Raw genomic sequence first — 20,609 nt, forward strand, 5'->3', positions numbered from 1 at the left:
CGTCAAGTGTGAAATGACACAACCGAGAATTTTTTTCTGGATCGGTTTCTGAAAATCTGAAATAACTCGCTCAACATGGATGCGATTCTGCAGCTCGGCGAGGTGAAGATCCATCAGTGCACGGCGCTCAGCCTGGCTTGGCTGAGTGAGAAACCAGAAGACAAAAAGGTAAGCCGAGCTGCAATGGCTACATTTGCATGCAGTCAATATTCGGGTTAAAGTTAAAATTCGAGTTTCTGACACATACGCGATAACGTGAGCAAACAGCGTCATGAAGTAAACAGATGTCATTTCCCCTTCTTAACTTTCTACGTTCCATTCAAAAAACATCACATTCATGTCAGTCACCGCGCTAAATAAAGTACAGGGAGTCCCTCAAGGGTTCTCAAAACCCGAATGATGGCGAATAAAAACACGACACCGAAGGGTGGCAAATTAGAGCAAAATGCAAAGAAAAAAGAAGTGAAATGTGCTGCTCCTTCTGCTGTGCGCATCTTGGCCACTGGGGGCAGTGTAATACAGCCATAGACCTAAGTGGAGACAGAGGAGGCATCACACGCTCCTCCGCGGTGATAGTAGTCGTTCTTTGCAAAGTATTATAATAATATATCTCAACATGTGTTACTCCACTTCAAACAGCTTGTTAGCATTAGCATTAAATTAAGCTAGCGGCCTAAGCTGTGTCATTGTTTTTCGTTTTAATACACAACATGTCATTCTTTTTTAATGTGTTGCTTGATGGTGATCGTCATGGAAGCTTGAAGGATCTTTATTGAAGAATGATTCACTATTTTTAGCTGCTAAGATCACAGCTCGGAAAACACTCAAGGCACCACCACCGTGCTCTCACTCCCCACCGAAAAAGTATCTATAATCAGAAAGCCTCGTGTCTTATCTTTTGCATTGAAGATGTAAATGTTGTGTTTCGGGGGGTGCTCAAGGCTACAAATCTCCATCTTTTCAATGGGGATCCTGTCGCGGCCCCCTTGAAGTGGAAAGTGGTCTTCAAATGACTTCCTTGTTCCTGTGCAATCTTTTCTGACTATATGGTGCCGCAAAGCAGGTGACTTGGCCCCAGGCGAGGCTTCCCAAAGTCACATCCTGCGCGCCGTATGATATCCTTGCGGGCCAAGCCCTGATGTCTCAGACTCGAGCCTAAGAGGTTTATCAGCTCTGGCCTCGGAGATTAGACGCCGCTTACTGCAGGGATGACTCGACTTTAAACTGCGCATTTGAAGACAATCTCTGGCTGCTCATTAGCCCTCGCGGTTTAGCATTATGTTTGCAACAAATTAATTGCCTTACTAGGTTTAAGGTAGGGAAAAATCGATTAATTATTTTAATTTTTTTTTGGTTTAATATTAGATGACTAAAGACCATTTTGAAATTCACTTGTTAAAATATGACTTCTGTCCCTTGTAAAACTTTGACTTTAATATTATGGTATTACAAACTTTGGCTCTGAAAAATATGATATTATTCTACACTCTAAAAGTACTTGGTTCAAAAATTGGATGGACCCACTAACTTGGGTCAGTTTGAGCCAACTTTGATTTGTTTTGTAGAAAAAAAAAAGTGGGGTCAAAATGAACCAGGTTCACAAGTCGTCCAATTTTTTTATCCAAATTGGGTTGTTTTTGTCCCAGCAGTTTTTAGAGTGCGCACTCCAAAAACAGTTGGGTCAAAAAATAAACCAAATGGTGTCAAAAAGAGACTTTTGGGGTTATTCAATGAACCCAAAAAGTTGGGTCAAAGAAATAATCCACAAACAAGCCCAAACATGTGCGCTTGCTTGTGGGTCATTCATTTAACTTGACCCAACAATTTGAGTTGCATAGCTTAAAAGGTTCGTTCAATTAACCTACAAAGTTGGGTCAAATGAATAAGCCACAAACAAACGACCCAAAACAACTGCTTTGTGGGTTATTCATTTTATTTGACCAAACTTTTTATATTAAATAACTCCAAAAGTTGGGTCAGCTCATTTTTGACCCCAATGAATTTGATTATTTGGTTCAAATGAATAACCCGCACAGCGATGCAATTTTTGGGTTGTTTTGCGGGTTATTGATTTTAACCCAAAAAGTTGTCGGTCCATTCTTGATTTAATTTGGGATATTTTGGAGCCAACTGTTTTCAGAGAACATATTTTTGTTCTTGTAAGGATTTTTGACTCTTTTTCTGTAACTATTTTCATAACGTTACAACTTTTTCCATTCTTGTCCTTTCCAGGATTCACTTCAAGAGCAAACACCAGAAAGAGAGAGAGAGAGAGAAAAAAACTCACCCGTGTGCGTAAATGAATACATAACTTTATTTAAATAAATGCTTTGCCATAACAAAAAAAGACAAAGGTTACAAGAGTACATATAAATTACAAGTTGAATAAATATTACACAGTGATATTCGCTTGAATAATTTGATTTTTATTCTTATTTGTCTTTTATTGTCATTCCAAATACTGACCATTTCAAATCCCCCCCCCTCCATCCTCGGTCCATTTCACAACACCAAATTGATGAGAACCAATTGTACTGTGTCATTGCATCCGGACTGTTAATGTATTCAGAAAAAAAGCTGTCATTACTGTACTAACCAAGTATGAAATGTGAGTTAAAAACCAAATCAGGAGGCGAAATCTGAGGAAGTCGCCGCTGACAGCCAGTCGAGGATAAACAGAAAATCCAACTTCATCGTATTCAGCCAAATCTCGTCAATCCAACCCTGGCCCGGCCGCAGTCGTTCATGTTGCAGATTTTCTCGCCTCCCGTCATGCTGTCTTACTAACTTGTATCTAATGATATGCGGTCGGAGACCCCTGGCGGACGAAGTGGCTCGGCCCTGAAAATGTCCGCTGTACAAGGCGATCAACCCTTTCTATGTCGCTGCCTCTCAAAAACATAAAAAAATCAAATAAAAAAAAAATCAGCCCTGCAACCACTCGAGCTTAATTCTCATCTCTGCGAAAGATGCCAAGTGAACACCCGTTGCTGCGTATTGTTTCTCTTCTATTGCTTTTTTGCCGTAGCGGAGGTCCCAGGCATGGGCTTGCACAGCCCCTGTCAACAAATATTAGCCAAAGGAAAGCTTTCAAAAAGGTGAGCACAACATTAGAATTTTTTTTTTTTTTAAGTTTTTTTTTTCAACTGACTTCATGATACCACCACGTTGGCACAAATATCAATAGTGGCGACTTGAAATAAGTGCGAGCTGCTATTGTTATTATAGTGGTCGTGGGGGGGGGGGGGGGGGTCGGGTGCTGGGGGGGGGGGGCAGTGCCTGGACATAATCACATATTATTCAAAACTGGAAGCCTTTTTTTTAATTACTACAAATACATGCAGTCAATAACAAAACACAAATATTGACAAATGTCAGGGTTTGAAAAACCCTAAATATGAGATAAGACGGGTTACCCTAATTACTAACCCGCAGAGGTGGGCAAGTCCAAGTCCAGAAAGTAAAAGCCTTGCCGCAGTTTGGCTTTAGCTCGGTCCCGAGTTAGCTCCCATGGTGCTCGTTTACCTGCTCGGGAGCTAGCTAGCTAGCCAAACTGCGGCAAGGTTTCTACTTTCTGGAACTGGATTTGTCACCTCTTCTAACACGGTGTGTTCATAGAAACGAGATTGGGGTACACGGGTACAAGGGAACAATGGTTTGTGTTCTGCGTATGCCGAGGGATCTTGGTCAAGTACAGGAACTACTTGTATGTGTGGCAGCCATCTTATGTTAAGCAAGCCTAAATTGATTTCTCCGCAGCATTTTCACGTTATTTTCTGTCTCTACAGCGCAAATGCCACAGTGTGGATATATATATATATATATATACGCACACACACACACATATAAGTGTGTATATATAAGTCGATGCGTCTGACATGCAACCCACCGGAAATACACAAGCAAAGGTGAACAAACATGGCGGCGCAGCAGAGGAGCAGACATTTTGAACGAGGAGGAAACCGACTACTTTATTCTTTTTTTGAGCCGAGAAAGTTCAAAAGCGGAAATGGTTGTCTATTTGCGTAATGACGATGCGGTTTGGATCGGAATAAGCATTTGGCTTATCCCGAGTGTTTGGGAAAACTGCAATTTTGACCTTAGGCTGATTATTGACTGCATGTAAACATCGTCACTCGACCATTGTCCCCCCCCCCCTTCCCCCCGTTTTGAAGCAGAAGGGGAAGTATTGCTTTACAAACATCCTGTGGAGGCCCCTCACTCGGGCAATAATATACATTGGCATTCACAACAACAACAACAACAATGAAACACAACAAAAACAAAACAATCTTACATGAATCTTAGCTTATCACTTGTGAAATAATGAGGACGATGATGGAGGTTGAACTGCACTTCCGATCAAAGCAGACACTCACACACGCGCGCGTGTGTGTTCCTCTCGTTTAACAAACACCGACCCCTTGACCCCGTATCGAGTGTCAGTCCGTCACCTGTGTGACGTCCATGTCACATCACTATTTGAATGTATTTGCATAAAGGAAGGCACTGGGGTGGGGGGGGGGGAGTTGGGGGGGGGGCGTATTCACAGACGGAGAGCGACTTTTTGGAATTGGCGACGATTGCCTTTGCGTGCCGCAGAAAGATTCCTTCCTCGAAAAAAGAAACACATTCAGTGAGTATATTTCAAAGTATGGAAGCGCGTAACTACCAATGTGGAGAGTTTTGTCTTGAAAAAGTATGTTTGAACTTATGTGAATACTTTTGAAAATATTTGCATGTACGTTTAATTTTCGAACATGCTGGTATAATGTCGGCCAAGTACAAAAAAAATAAATAGTATTTCTTTTTTTACTCGCGTAAGTCAATACACTGCGGCATTATGGGAGAAATGCTAAGGTTTTCGCATTTAGCCTACACGTGTGTTTAATCCTATTTGCAAGCACCTTTGAACGCATTTTAATTAGAGGCTGACATTTTGGGGGGGAATTCCGCAGGACAGGAGTCAACTTAACCTTTATTCACGATATTGGGACGGAACAGAAGAAACGGGAGCGGGATTGTCGAGTAGGACGGGAGAAAAATCAAAAACTGGGGCCGATGTGTTGTTGTTTTTTTTATGTAGTTGATCTTCAAAATGGGAGCGGTACCAGAGCGGGAGTCGTTTCTAAACAGGAGCAGGACAGAGACAGGATCGGGACGGGACAACATTTTTTACATTTTTTGGACCGTGGTCCAAGACTGGCATGGGACGGGAATTTTTCTGTGGATGTTTGGATGGGACAGGAGTGAAAATCAACTCCGGCGTCACCCTCGAATTCAAATACACTTATATACGTCTGAACGTCTAAAATGTTTACTCCACATTGGCAGTTCCACTTCCGTAACAAAAGCACGGTTTCACCCAAGCGAAAAACTTGATGAAAGGAACACGGCTCGGAAAAAAAAATGTGTTTCTTCAATGAAGGCAAATCTAAAAAGCACAACCAAAACGACACTTCCCACACGCAACAGTGGAAGCGCCGCTCCTGCGCTTTGTACGTTTGATTGTGCACTCGACTCCAAAAGTCAAAAGTGAGTCCCGTCAGGTGAAAAGCTTTTTTTTTTTTTTCTCTTTCTCTTGCCTTTTATTTCACCGGGTAAGTCGGGGCCCCCGCTTGGCAGCGTCTGTTCAAAATAGGCACAGTTGGCATATCAGGCTAGCTACATGGTCAAAGCGCCACTCGCACAAGTCCAACTGTAACGATCGGCGTCCCCTCAATGTTGCCCAACGCTCCACGTCAAACATGAATTCGTAACGGAGCGCCGTCTCCGGGCAGTACTTGTGACAAAAAAACAACAAACAAACAAACGAGAGAAATAAAATGACATTCTTTTTTTTTTTTTCCTGTAATAGAATAGGCTCACTCCATTCTACAGCAAAGCGGGCTAATATATAGCACACGCTCGCACTGTAAACGTCCACACGTTCAAGCACGCTAGATTTTGATTGACTTGATGTGAACTTACATGTCCAAGAATTTTGCTTCTATTTGTTTAAGTGCCTCTGACACAAGCACGGAACCGCTGCAAGCGCGCCCGTCACGTGTTTCAATGACGCCGATTGACAGTTCTGATGGATCCGTTCTGTCAATCAGAATTTGCCCTCATTTTTTTCATATATATATATATATATATATATATATATATATATATATATAGGGGGTGTAACAAAAAAACGGTTCAATGCCGGAAAATCGTCTTTTTGATTTCAAAGATGTGAGTGCATGGAATCGATACGAATCCAAGCGTTCCAATTTCAAATATATCATGATACGATATGGAATCGAAGGAAATGGCACATTGACGGGAGTGACAAGTTCATTCATATGTATGCAAAATGACAACAAAACTGTAATTGCATCGTGCCCTTTCGAACTGAGCTGGATCATATTGAATCGAATTGCAATGAGTCGACTTTTAAAATCGAACCATCTTTTGAATTGTTCCACACCCCTCGTATCAAACTATCATATATTGTATTGTATTATATCAACACTGTAGCTGCAAATAACAACGCCACACCCCATGACATGTTTGGGGTTCTCGATTTCCACATGCAATTTGTGAGTACATCTGCTGCACTGACCCAACCCCGAGACCCAGCAAGCCACCCCCCCCCCCCCCCCAGTTATAAAACGATATCCATTATGTTCGTACATTTCTTTCACTTGTACGAGGGGTCCCGTAAGATGCAGCCAAGGGATATTTTGGGACTTTACCACCCCCCCCCCTCTCATAAGTGTTTGGTCAACTACAGACAAGAGAAAAAAAATACAGGTGTTATTTTTTTTCATTTTGAACATTGTGTGTTACAAAACAAATGTCAACCCTCCTGTTATGTTTCGGGTCAAATTGACCCATGTTCAGTCATTTCCCCCCCCCCCGGCTTGGTTTAATATGTGTAACCAATTCATTTGACATATTTGCAATTTAATGAGAACACGACCCCCGGGTCAAACTGGCCCAGGAACATTGTTGCTGTTCATAAGACTCAAACATAACAGGAGGGTTAGTTTAAAAACTCTTGAGGTGAGACGGGAGCATACACAAACATTCATTCAGCGAGGAAATGTGGGTCTTGCAGAAGACAGAATTCGGGACGGGGGGGGGGGAGGGCGGGCGAACGGGCGGACGGAGGGCGTTTTTTGATTGTGGTCCATGTATTACTTTTGTCTTTTACTCATTGTTGTTATTGGTGCTCTCCAGGTCTTTACACTGAATGTCTCCGCCGCTGTAGTCTGTGCCGGGGAGTTGGACGCCGTACTTGTCCACACACCAACAGATGCCTCGCTTGCGGCCACGGGACGGCTTGCACTGTGGGCCCACAAACAGGATTTTCTTAAGAGTCAAATTGCCGTAAAAAACAAGTTACGGCCATTACGTTGCCATTCAACACGATGGCAATTCCCATTGGCGTAATGTGTGAATAACAAAAAAAGGATTCCCAACCTTAATTGAGCCAAGGCACATATTCAACATACATTCAGTATTCAACTTGACTTATTTGACGTGCCGAGTTGAACACAGATCTTATTAATTAATTCTACCTTCTGCCAACAGTTGGGTGAGTATTTAAGTCTTTTGTACTAACCAAATGTGATTGTGATCATGAGACAAACATGCAGTATAAATAATGTTACAAAACAACATTTAGGGAGCAATGAACAAAAATTGTGAAAAACTGTCTGGCAAGACTTCAATATTGTTTTAAGCCAAATCTTTAAGTGTTTGTGCCTATTCTTGTGTTGCTATATAAATTAAGATGACTTGACTTCAGGCCATGTTACGCGCCGGGTGTTGTGGCGCGGGAAGCACACATGGTGGAGGGGAGTGATGGAAAACGGGGCACACTGAACAAAAACGGGTGGCAACCGATAGTTGTTGTGGCGAACACTCGAATGAATCGTGGATAATGAAACAAACAGGAAGCGAACTATGGCAAAAGCGAACACACACAAAATAACTATAGGGGGTTGACAACCTAAACAAACAAACGAAAGGGAGGCAAACACCGAAGACCAGACCCGCTCCCGACCTGACCACCAGCCTTTTAAGCTGTGGCCGCTAATGACCACAGCTGGTCCCGCACCTGAACCCAATGAGGCAATCAAGCACTCCTCCCCTGCCCTGATTGGTGAACCCAGTCGGGGAAATGGTCCACCAATCAGGGAGGAGCGCTCACAACGTCCACACAAAAAACGGCCACGATAATCGTGGGCCGTGACAGCCTGGATACTATAAAACATACTAGATAATCAGAGGTGGCAAATCCAGGTCCAGAAAGTTAAAACCCTGCCACAGTTTGGCTTTAGCCCCTAGTGCTAGCTAGGGAGCTCTCTAGCTAGCTAGCTAGCTCCCCAGCTAGGGAGCTCCCTAGCTAGCTAGCTAGCTCCCCTGATGTTCGGTTAGCTGCTAGGGAGCTAGCTAGCTAGCACTAGGGGCTAAAGCCAAACTGTGGCAGGGTTTTAACTTTGTGGACCTGGATTTGCCACCTCCGTACATAATGTAGGTTAGTGTGTAACCGGCAGGGATCGAACCCACATGGTGATCAAGTCTCCGGTGTATGAGGGCAAAGTACTCCCCATGAGCTAAACCTCTGGGCCACTGTCACTGTTTGTGCCACTATTTGAAGGATTATATTTGTTCCGCCCTATTCTGCCTTCCATTGGCTCATCGGTCCTCATCGCTAAAGTTAGCTAATCTTATCAGGGTGTACCAGCCAATTAGAGGCAGACGAGGGGGCCATGACCTCACCATCCTTTGGTAAAAAAATGGGTAATCTGGCTCAGATATATTTTGAACAGTGCACATCAGTGGGGATTTAGAAGTGGGGATACAAAATGCTGACTGAAAAAAAAGTATAGCAGCTTTTACCCTGGACTACAACCCCGTTAGTTTATGGAGTGCACGATGAAGACCATGTAAGTGATATGAGCCACGCGGTGAGTCGCTTACATGGTTTACACTTCATTTCCATGCGGTTATTTGCGTTTGATTTTGATTATTTCTAAAATAATATTATTTCTAAATAAACTGACAGATCGCAATATCCTGTGGCACTTCAGTCAAAATTCTTTAAAATGGCTTCCAGTCCTCAGTTAAGTTGAAATGGAGGCGGTTGGGAATCACTGCAGCTCGATGTTAGGTACGTATTAAAAGTCGAAAAGGAGAAAAGCGTACCTGTTTGCGTTTGAAGAATCCTTTTCTGTCGCAGTTGGGAAGGTACAAAGAAAGCGCCATTACTCGAGATGTGTCTTTCATTCCCTGAATGATGCCGTCCAGTTTTCTCCGGCATGGCCCCTTTACAAACGGAGACGGCAAAAGTTAACAAACTAACAAACGATTTCTTTTGTTTTCAACCAGATTTCTCCGCCACTCACAAATTCCGGTTCGTGTTTGTCCATGGGCAGCGGGGAATAGTCCATCGGCGAGCCCATGGACCGCTGCTTGCCCAGCTTCCTCTTCAGTTCCTTGCGCATGGCGTGGACTTTTTTACTGTTGACAATGTCTTTGGTCAGGAGCGGAACTTTCGCCGGCTGCAGCTCGTCCGTTATCTCTGTGGCCATGGTGTCCTCGTGTTCCCGGGACTCGCGGTCTGAAAGCGGACAACCGGACAAAAACATATTTGCTTAACCAATATGGCCGTTTTCGATCCAAGTCGAGCAGCTCAAGCGTTGCTGCAAAAAAAAAAAAAAAAATGGTAAAAACCCGCGCGTAATTGATCATGAATTCTTTTTTAAATCATTTTATCAACATGAAAATATATATATATTTATTAAATGAAATGACACAATATGTGTGCAAAAATGAAATGGCATCATTTGCAGCATGTGTTCTGAAGATGCGAAATCCATTTTTGGACATGCAGGATGTTCCTTCTATTATTTGGTATTGTCATTAAAGCTACTTTGTTTACTAAACACATTGCCTGAGGAAGTTGGGCCACAAACGCAACAGCAGGTGTTCTTTCTCCTAAGTTTGTGGAGACACACGAGCTCAATCAACAGCTGATCAACCACAGATGACACAAGCCTTCCAAAATAAACATTTCTCCCCGAAATCTGCTGTCAAACACACCCGTTCTCTTAGTTTAAGATCAACATCTGTCCAAACAGCTCATCGGGTGTCTGTCTTTTTCCCAGAAGCCACCGCTGAAAGTATGCCGTGCAAAGAAACTGCATGAGAAGCCGTAGTCGTTTCAAAATTGAGTTCTGCTAACCCTTCTGTTATTTTTTACGGCTCAAAATGACCCATTACAAAGTAAACAATTAATAAAGAGTAAGTTAACAACAGTACATGAAACAAAATGTAAATATTGATTGAAATAGTACTGGACTTAATGAGCTAGTGTTGTCGTCAAAACAACATCGACCGAGACGAGGGAGGATCAAGACTGAGACAAAACGAAGACTTTTGGAGGTTAGAATCGGGACAAAACCAAAACAATGATTTTTCCTTCCTGACAATTTTGCATAACGGGTCGAACTGACACAGGCACATGACCGCCAGTCCTGATAAACAAACGCAAACGCAACAATATGCTCATCACCATGCATGCCTTTTACGGTGGTCGAGAACTCCCCATGCATCCTACTGCGACATGTGAAATATTTTTACTAGCGTGCCGTTAAATAGGAGAGCAAAATATTGGACTCAGCTCTCGTGCGCAGATGACACTCGCAATAGTAAGCATTCATCTCTGATAGCTGATTCAAGGAGCGTGCTACAGATTCCAGAAAAGGTCTCGATAGGATAGTCCTTTATCTCCCCCCCCCCCCCACCCACACACACACACACACACGCCAATCTATAAGCCTCAGTTTGTATAAGCCAGCAGCCCGAGCAGAAGTGCTTTGAGGCCACAAAAAGAAGCCCTCAGCCCCCCCTTGGCTTAGTTGCACCACAAGTTGGTTATTGTGGGGACTTTGCCAGACCTCGACTCGCTGGAGCGATGATGCCAGTGGATGACCCCAGTTATATTTATCTGACAAGGAAACCCGTTGCGGTGCAAAGGGCCAGATGCACTGAACCGGAGACGAGCGCCGGCTGCAGGCGGATGGCCAACTGCTGTCGAAATGCAATTTGGCTAAATTTGTTTAGCGGGCGGGGAAGTGAGACAATAAGTTGGTAAAGTACGATTGACCAAAGTGAACACCAGTTGCTACATACTGTGGTTACCATGGCGAGAGAAACGCAACAGGGACACAAGCCATGAGGAACTGATGTTCAAAGAGCCTGACACAGCTTGAGTGTCTGGAGTCTCTGGCAGGGGAGGGGAAGGGGAGGGGAGGGGGAAGGGGAGGGGAGGGGAAGGGGAGGGGAGGGGGCAAGGTGATTACCGGAATTGGGTCTTTGGCTTCTGCACAGCCATCTCTTTGAAATTAATCTTGCAACTCATGACTTGGCAGGCCTTGGGTTTGTGTTTGGATGTGTCCCTGTGTCTCCCTCCCAGACGACACAGCTATTACTTGCTAAATATAAATATGTCCAACAAACATTCCCATGTGCACCGCCCCCTGACTGCTGGTGAAAAGTTGATTTCTCGTACAAAGCGCATGGTTATGTGACCAAATATTTACCTGTGAGATATTATCAAGTACTATCTGTACCGAGCACACATTTTAACAGTCTCTCCTCTTGAGTGTGAATGAACCAATGTGGCAGAATTGTATGCCACGAGAATCTTGTCCGTGGCTGCAGTTCCCGGATGAGCAGCTTCAGCGTGCTTCAGGTAGCCCGCTTTGAAAAAAGGAAGCTTACAGGGTCCGTGTTCAACTCAGCCGAGGTCCTGGACAGGCGCCAAGTGAGCCAAGTCATGTGCTTCTCTGACCGATTACTTGTGCTCAAAGCCATGCTGACGTCTGCCCCTCCCGCTCCAGTTCAAGATTTCATTAGGACACCAGTAGCTAAAGAAGGCTGCACCTGATACGTCTCGCTTTAAAAATTCACATCCGCACATAATTATGCTTCGTAAATAACCCACGTTTCTGCCTGCCAATTGTGCAAGCGTCCATTGGATTTTTTCTCTTAGCGGGACAACCAAGTCCTGTAGAAAAAAAATGATAAAATCCTTTTGGATGTCCACCAAACAATAGATTGTCACACCTTTTATTGGAATTCCCAGAATGACAAGGTGTTATGTCCGGCCTTTGACAGAGGCCGTCTCAGCTCGGCATCTGAAATTACATCTTTTTCGAGATGCAAGGCAGCAGCAGTGAATAGGCTGCCGTTTAATCTCAACCGCGGATAGGATACGATAATTATAGGGAGAAACGAGCCTGGGGGCGACGTGTCATATAAGGCGTGACGTTAGTAAACCATCCTCCAGACTCAAGACTGCCTCTTGAATATTTCAAGATAAAGTTTGAGACAACTGCAGAATGAGCTGGAGGTGTCAACTAATCCGTTTTCCGCGGAACTCTGAGATGTGCAAAATTTAGACTTGTGAATATTTTCATTCATCCGGCCATCATATTCTAGTATAACAAAATGACCAAACGTTAGCAACAAAACCGAATTTCTGCCAAGTTGTTTTTTAAATCGTGTAATGAACCGCAACACTGGGAAGACAGCGCAGCAGCTGCGTTTTGTGTTTCTCGCTGATGACAGTAGAAAATGGCCTGATCTTGACCGGCCTTGATCATAAATCCCGAGCAAAAATGCGATCTCGGGAACGACATCACTATTATATTCTCAGGGCATGAAATCAATCGCAGCTAATCTAGACGATCTGGACAGTCCCGATGCGATCGATTCGGTGCCCTGAGATCCTGATGACCAAACCAACTTGGGCCAATCAGGATTCCCTCAGCTGGACTCCATTGAAACGATCTCGATTTGTGATCAAATCAAAGCGGGAGGTAACATTTTAAACCGCTGGGCGAGGTTTAAAAGTAAGATCCAATAAACACTTGAACGCTCTCCTCACGTTGGTTTCTCAATTCCGGGTTCATCGTGACTCCACGTATTTTCAATTATGCCAAAGTATCAGAAAGATGACAAATTCAAATGAACAGTTGACAACTCACAATTGACTCCATTTCATTACAAATATGTGACATTGACGAGTTGTATTGCATTTATTGATCCTCACTTTAGCCTAACCAAGTGATAGACCAAAACAAACGACTTGTGACTTTCAAATGGTCTTTTCTTTAACCTAAAATGGGTCCTTTTGACTGGCAACATAGCCATTGTGTTAATTAAATGGCTCGAATGCAAGTAAATAGGAGAACTATTACAACGTAATAACCATGATTGGTTTTGAGCAAGCTAACAAGATTCCTCTGTGTTGATTAGAATTCCTGTTGTTCAGTACTTTGAATGATCTCAAGTCAGCTTCTCATTTGGCAGGAAGTAACTCTTCGTATGGCATTGTGCAGGCAAATGTTTACCGCAATCAAAAAGTTTCCTGCTTTGTTTTCTGAATGCATCGGGAACAATCAAATGCTTAAAAATGGCCGAACACAAAATAAACAGAGGATGCGAGTTTGTTCCGCGAAGGGAAAAACGGGCTTCGGGGAACAAACGCCTTTGACCTTTTCACAGCTGCAAATAAATGTCCCGTGTCCATGTTGCATTTAGTCATGTCAAAGGGACATTATCAGAAAAATGCGAATTGCCCTTCTGCTGCATGTTCCAAATTTTGGTCTGAGGTCTCGTCCCACATCTAAGTTTGGCTTCCTAATGAGCTGCATTGACGGACAAAACCTCGTCTTGGGTTAGCCGTCGCCGCAAGACACAATTACTGGGTGCAAGCAGGCAATGTGATATCACCAGAAACACCACACCACATGTTAAGGACATTTTACTCGCCATATTGATGCAGTTTTATATGGATAAGAGATGTAGAATGTTTTTTTTTATTCAATCTTTTCCGATTTATGTAAAATGATGTTATTGGTTCCAAAATAGAACAGACATAAAAGCTTTTTAAGATATTGACCTCCAATTGGGGATTAATTCCACAAATTCCCTCACATGTTCATCAGTAGGAGCGGAGAAATTTGCTCAAATTGGCTGCCAACCAACATTCTGGACTTCTTCAATTTTGGTCATCCACAATTGGTTGGAGACCTTTTCGCACCCGTGTCATGTCAATAAATGAATAAATCCTGAGAGGGTGACACTGGAGGTCGACACAGAGACAAGACTAAGACTGTATATATATAAAAAAAAAAAAATCACTATACAAATTAGGGATGGACCGATTTTTGCCAATATATCGGCATCTGCATTTTTACGAATACGAAGGCCGATAAAGTTGGTATCTCATCTCACTGAGCAGTGAATGCTTGCGAACGGAGCGAAATTTAGCGTTTTCATCATGATTTGTTAAATATTTACTTGTCGCAAAGACATTTTGAACATATTCACACAATTTTTTTACTGTTTTGAAACCTTTTACAAAAACCTCACGAAAACCCCAAAATAACCACATTCGCATGCATTTTTCGCTCAGTGAGATACAGATAACTTTTCAATTAGAAATTAATTAAATTTCCACTTAATAAAAAAATTTATGCCGTCACTGGGAACTCCCTACACCTATTATTTAAAAAAAATATATATATGTTGAATTTCTGGAAAACTTTATGTACAGTAGAAAACTTAAGAGAACTATTTACTTGTTAGAATTTTTAATTCTCTTCAAATGAAAGTTGAAAGAAAAAGACATTTTGACGCTAACATTTTCTCTTTTACTGCAAATGAATATCGGCTTGAAATATCGGCTTGAAATATCGGTTATCAGTCTCACTGATCACAGTAGTACTGGCCGGTTTTCAACCGGTCTTGATCAAAAATCCAGAGTCCTCCCTATCCGAGACCGACACCAGACCAAATAAAAATGCCATCGGTGTGAACATGTTGGAAATCACTTGTGACGTGTGTAAAAAAGGACGGAACGGCAACTGCAAAACTTTCAATTGAGCAAATCTTGCGACGTATGTTTGCAGGCAACCCGTGCGTGTCGAGGAGACGATTCGTTAACCAGCGACAGGTCGGGCAGGGTCGTGTGTCACGGCGATGACAATGTAACTCGATATATAATATCACTGTCAAACGCGTATGTATAACTTTGCCATGACATTTGCCATGACTTGTACTTGTTTCTTTTTTCTTTCTCACGGCAGGTCATGCACTCCAACTTGAACCCGGAGACCTTTTTTTCAGTAACTCTAGTACCTGCAAGGGATCCGCAGCAGCACGCTAAGCTCGCGCCGCACGCTCTTGGGTGCTCAAGGTGAGACGGACAAGAAAGCCACTTTGAGTCTTTCCACTTGGGCGAGTCTGTCGTGAAGCTGCCTGGCGGAAGGTTCGAGGCGTGGGGCAAAGGTGGGGCGGGCGGGGGTTCAACACCACCCCTATCTTTTCTGTCGGTTCCTCTATTGTAACTGTCGGGCAAGAAGTAAAACTGTATATTTAAGGTGGAACAACAATCGTCAATCAATCCAAAAGTTTTGTCTTTACGACTGTTCGGGGCCGAGCCTCACTGCAAATAGCAAAACAAAAAGCAAACAATTGTAATCGACACCCCCTGATTTTTTTTTATAGTAATAATTTATAATTATAATTTTATTTATTTATAGTAATAATACAACAATCCCCTTTCCATTGCAGGTTCTAGGTTTGCGGTCCGGCTATTTTGTTCTGCCTTCTATTTATTTCATGTGTAATCCGCTCGAGATCATGAGACGGAAGCACACTATTTAGTTGAACGCTGTTATTTTCAAAGAAGAATGAAAACTAAATATTTCCCAGATCAAATTCTCTTCAACCCTGCATTTTATGCCGACAGAGAGCCACGGCGGTAGGTTCAATTTATAATGTGACCATTTTTAAAGTTTTATTGTGAGACGATAAATTAAGTTTGGCAGGTATAAATCATACGTCGGGTGTCATAATACCAGCTACTAATTTCCTTCTGTATCGAGCAGAGCAAACTACGAAAAGGCGCGGGTTTGCCGGATGACAAAAAGATATTGTGAAATGTAAAAAATCCAAACGAGTGGTCTCACAGGTGACGTTCCACGTGACAAATTGTTCTCAACCCGAGGCGGGGCAAACCCTGGACCGGTCGCCGCAGAGTCAATGGCAAAGAAAAGGTTTCTCGTTTCGACGTCTTTCTTTTTATCTGCAGGTCAAGTATGCCGGATTTGGAAGCGCTCCCAAATCATCTTTTGTTTCTTGGCTGGAACGAAAGGTCCTTTCAGAAGGCGCCTGCTGACGCTAAGTCATATCTGTTAGCAAGCTTTTCCGGAGGGGTGGGGGGTGGGGGGTGGGGACGGTGCGGGGGGCAAGGCCCAATCACTACTAGGAGGGCCATTATGGAGAATTTAGCAACTCTCACGACTCCCAATGCAGACGAGTCTTTGGAACGCAGAGTCGCCGATCGCTTACACCGAGTCGCACGAGAAGGCGGAGTGCAAATGTTGCCTTCTTTTGCGCCCATTGTTGGTATAAACGTTTGAAACCTGCTGCTAGTGCCGTCATGGCCTCCCTGAGTCTTGTGCACACTTGAGCTCGCCCCTCCCTCCTTGTGTTTACCTTGCTCAGCTGGTATAGCTTATAAGCACAGCCACAGCTGCAACCCCACTCGCCACTCAACTAAAAAGCTCCCCCTTTGCCGGTTCAGTTTAGCACTCGTGTTATCTTGCGGGTCAAATTGACCCATTTTCCCGCCAAACGAATTGATAATGATGTTGATCGTGATTCAAAATGGCAACTGGGGTTGATTTGTTGAAAAATTTCTAGGGGGTTGGTACTGAGACATTTTTGAAAACTCTCACAATAAACTATTAAAATATTGATTATATTGCCAGGTCTGGTGAGTTTTTGTCCATGTTTGGACCCTCAAAATCAGTTTTCTTTTTTTTGTGGGGCTGAAGAGTGCGTTGCCAAAGCAACAGCATTTCAGGGAAAAAAATCATAAACATTGTGTGAAACATTTTGATTAAAGTCAGCTGGGAAAGGCTCCGTCGTGACCCGAACCTCAACAAGATCAGCTGTTCAGGAAACGGACGGACGGACGGACGTGTACTTACAGTACGTCATTAAAATGAAACCAATGAGTGAGTCATGGCAAGTCAAATAGTGAGTACATTTTGGGGGACGCCTCTTTATGTCTTTTTTGCAGCTTGAAAACCAGCCCAAGTAAAGTCATTTATATTTTTGGGGACATTTGCACTTTACAACTACTTAGTGGAAATTTGAGGTCGACATTTCGTCAATATTAGGGAATTTAGAGACACAATAAAAAAAGGGTGGGAATTTCAAGGATTGCACTCGCAGACGCACAAAAACATAAATCATGAGGCACGATCGTTCCTATCGATGCCGCTGCGGGTGGTCAGTCGTGTTTGCCGACTGCTTTACGACATGGCATCCATCGACAAACTTCCAAATAATAAATGAAAGCTGGCCGCACGTCCCCCAAAGATCAGTCCAGATCCAAACTGAGTCCAGAATCAATAAAGCCTCCAACGGGGGCTGGTGGCCCAAAAGCGTTTGCGCTTCCCAACTATTTATCTCCTCGCTGACAAGTCGCTAACCCTTTTGGAGTGCCGTCGCCGCTGCGACTCTTGAGAAATGCCTTCGCGTGATTTAAAGCCGGCGGCTCAACTTGCCTCTCTGCCTTTGTCCGACACTCGGCCTCTCTCGTCTCGCTGCCGTCTACCGATTTAGTGGTAATCTGACTCCAAGGGTATACGGCGCTGCCGTTTCGATGCGCGTCCGCGTGACTCCAAGTGTGATGAAAAGAATTCCCAGCTGGGAATTTGATTTTTTTTTTTTTTTACAGAAGAGGACATTTTGCAAGTCTGACATGTATGATCAAAATTCATTCACAGTCATGAAGGTTTATATTTGTCAACTAGAATCCAGACGTTTTATTGCCACCAAATCTTTCCGTGCCAAATCACCCGCTGGGTTTAACCAATCAGATTTGGATTTGAATGAAACTTGGTGTCATTGTTGATACTGATGGCATAATACAAAATCTCAAATTTTACATTAATCAGAGCAGGTGTTTGAGAGCTACGGCTTGCCGAATTTTGAAAAAAAGGGGCGTGGCCGATTTCTTTTCGGCCACGCCCCCTTTTCTTTCTTTTTTTACAGGAAATGTCACAATTAAACCTTTTTCTAACAGCCTTTCCCTTTCTTGCAGTCAAACAAGGGAAGCCGAGCGCCGCCAATCAAGCAGCCCCCTTCGCGTTGAGGTTTCGGCCAACAACCTGCACAAAAGCCCGTTTCAAATCAAATTAAGGCGCTAAGTTAATCAGGTGGCACCTCATAGGCTGCCATCTGTCAAACTAACGGCTACTTGATTTATTTATTTATTTTTACATTCGCCCACCATCTGGGGTCTTGCTAGATTATCAAATAGGGATGAATAAGGTATTTAATTGATTGAGCTCCCTGGTTATGTCTGTTTCTCCGGAATAATGCAATCATGTTACTGGGTCAATTTGTTCCCGGGCATGTAAAATAATGTAAATGTGCCAGAAAAATCTGCATGTATCTCATAATTAACTCCGTAATGAGACTTTTTTGGGTCTGTTTTTTTGCACTAAGCTTCTCTTTTTAGATTTTGCTGCCATCTGGGGTTGTAATGTAACAGGATAAATATTTATGGGTCAATTTGACCCAGGGCATGTTTAATGATCCAACCCCCCAAAATAAAAAATAAAAAAATCCAATTGAGATCTCATAAATGACCATCTGGGGTCTTGATAGAAGAGAGGATCAAACTGAATACATGTCCCGGGTCAATTTGACCCGGGGCTGGTTGAATTGGAAAAATGCCATTCCATTATCATTATTTCATTTAAATACAAATATAGCCACGTGTGTTGCTTGCGCACTAATTGCGTTGCTTTGATATTCAAATGGGTCATTTTGACCCAGGGCGGGTTAAATTGGGAAAATGGCATTAAATTGAAAGTCAATCTTAATTGCAAAAAAAAAAAAAAAACTCGGCAATTTTGACCGCGAAGTGAATTCTATTTCTTGAACCCGAAGGAACGGGAGGGTTCCAGCAGCTTGACATCCCCCCCGCCCACCCCCCGCGGCGCGCGCGCGCGCCATATGCACGGAGGTAAGAAGACATCAATGGCGTTGTTTCCTTACCTGGGGGCGGGTGCGCGGGCTTGTATCCCTTCTCGTTGCTGCACGCCCCGCGGCCGTGCAGGAGGGCGTGCAGGGGCTTCTCCTCGCCGCTGCGGGGCAGGCAGCGGAGGCCCTGCGCGCACGTCCCCGTGTACACGCCGCACGCTTGGCCCTCGCTCAGCGCGCACGTCAGGCAGCACCCGCAGCCGGGCTCCTTGACCAGCTGGCAGCCGCCCGGGATCGGCGGGCACATGGACATGGCCTTGTCGTCGCACGGCTCGCACGGCACGTACGAACCCCAGCAGCAGCAGCCGCGAAGTCCCCACGCCAGCAGCGTCGCCAGCAGGCACAAAGTCCCGAACATGGTTCGTCGTCTCGCTGAGTTATCGCGTCAAAAAAAAAAGTGTGCAGAGGCGGAGGAGGTGGAGGGAAGGAGGAGGTGGAGGAGGCGCAGGCGGAGGAGGAGGAGGGGGGAAAAGTGGACCGCTCTAATGAAGCACAATGCCTCAATCAGATAATCCAGTCTTAAAAGATAAAGCCCAAGAGTCTTTATCCAAGTAGTGTTGCTATCTAATTCAAAACAAAAGCAAAAAGCAACCTTAATTGGAGGCTCGCACCAGTTGGCGCTCTCACCCCCCCCCCAAAAAAAAAACCCGCAAAAATGATGTGAAGAGCAAGAAAAAAAAAGAAGAAAAGAAAAAAGTCTTTGCCTTTCGAGGGGGACGACAGAAAACGCACAGGCAAAAAAAAAAAAAATCCCAAGTCCAAACACTTCCCTTCAATTAGCGCTACTTTCTCCAGCTGAGGCTCCGCAGCGGACTGAACGACTTGCGAGCTGCTTTGGCTTTTTAAAAACAGCCCGAGCACAAACCCCGAACTATGAATACGCTCAACAGCAGCCGGGCAAGGCAAGGCAAGGGAAGGGAAGGGAGGCGCACTTGTTCCACGCCTTGGAGAGACGCCAAAAAAACTCCCCCTCCGCCTCCCCCGCCCCCCCCCCCCCCCTCTCTCTCTCTCTCTCTCTCTCTCTGCTGAGCTCATGCTGAGAGATGCAAGACATGAAGAAAGAAAAAAAAAGTCACCAAAGTATTTTATCATAGCAAACCGGAGCGTTGTTACATTCTGATGACATGTTCAAAAACAATAATAGCGAGCAGCTCTCACTTTCCAAAAACAAAACAAGCAAACAAACAAAATCGAATTTGAACCTCATGATAATTTGATGGCGCATCAAGTAGGAAAGTCGTCATTGGTGTCAAGGAAGGGATATTTTCAAACGGGGCAATAACGAGGTCATTTGCTCAAAATGGCCACTTCAAACCAAAATTTACGACTTTGACTTCCACTCCCGGAAGGGTCCAAGAAAGAGACTTTTTTTGTGTTCTTTTTATAGCGGACTTCCAATCCCTGCAAGCGGTCTCCAGGACAAAGTTTTTTTTTTAATAAAATGCCGAATGTTGCTAGGTAATTCTCCTAAAATGGCTACTTTGAAGCAAAAT

At 43.8% G+C, this 20,609-nt stretch overlaps 1 protein-coding gene across 1 annotated transcript; it reads right to left on the reverse strand.

The window, feature by feature from the left end:
- Nucleotides 1-2,296: 2,296 nt before the first annotated feature.
- igfbp5b (insulin-like growth factor binding protein 5b) lies at nt 2,297-20,002 on the reverse strand. Its single transcript, XM_086091128.1, has 4 exons — nt 19,132-20,002; nt 9,384-9,598; nt 9,184-9,303; nt 2,297-7,317 (listed from the first exon to the last, which is right to left on the reverse strand). Exons 1-4 carry the CDS (start codon nt 19,472-19,474, stop codon nt 7,180-7,182), a joined length of 816 nt encoding a protein of 271 aa, XP_085947254.1. The 5' UTR covers nt 19,475-20,002; the 3' UTR covers nt 2,297-7,179.
- Nucleotides 20,003-20,609: the final 607 nt, after the last annotated feature.

The sequence above is a fragment of the Leptonotus elevatus genome, chromosome 12, assembly GCF_054856555.1.
Source record: "Leptonotus elevatus isolate MCC_2025b chromosome 12, RoL_Lele_1.0, whole genome shotgun sequence".
Classification (NCBI taxonomy): domain Eukaryota; kingdom Metazoa; phylum Chordata; class Actinopteri; order Syngnathiformes; family Syngnathidae; genus Leptonotus; species Leptonotus elevatus.

Excerpts from the sequence above, each read along its gene's own strand:
- igfbp5b (XM_086091128.1), bottom strand. The coding sequence starts at position 19,474 with ATGTTCGGGACTTTGTGCCTGCTGGCGACGCTGCTGGCGTGGGGACTT. Across the intron at positions 9,599-19,131 it reads GCCCGCGCACCCGCCCCCAG|ACCGCGAGTCCCGGGAACAC; the intron begins GTAAGGAAACAA and ends GTCCGCTTTCAG. Across the intron at positions 7,318-9,183 it reads GATTCTTCAAACGCAAACAG|TGCAAGCCGTCCCGTGGCCG; the intron begins GTACGCTTTTCT and ends GTGGGCCCACAG.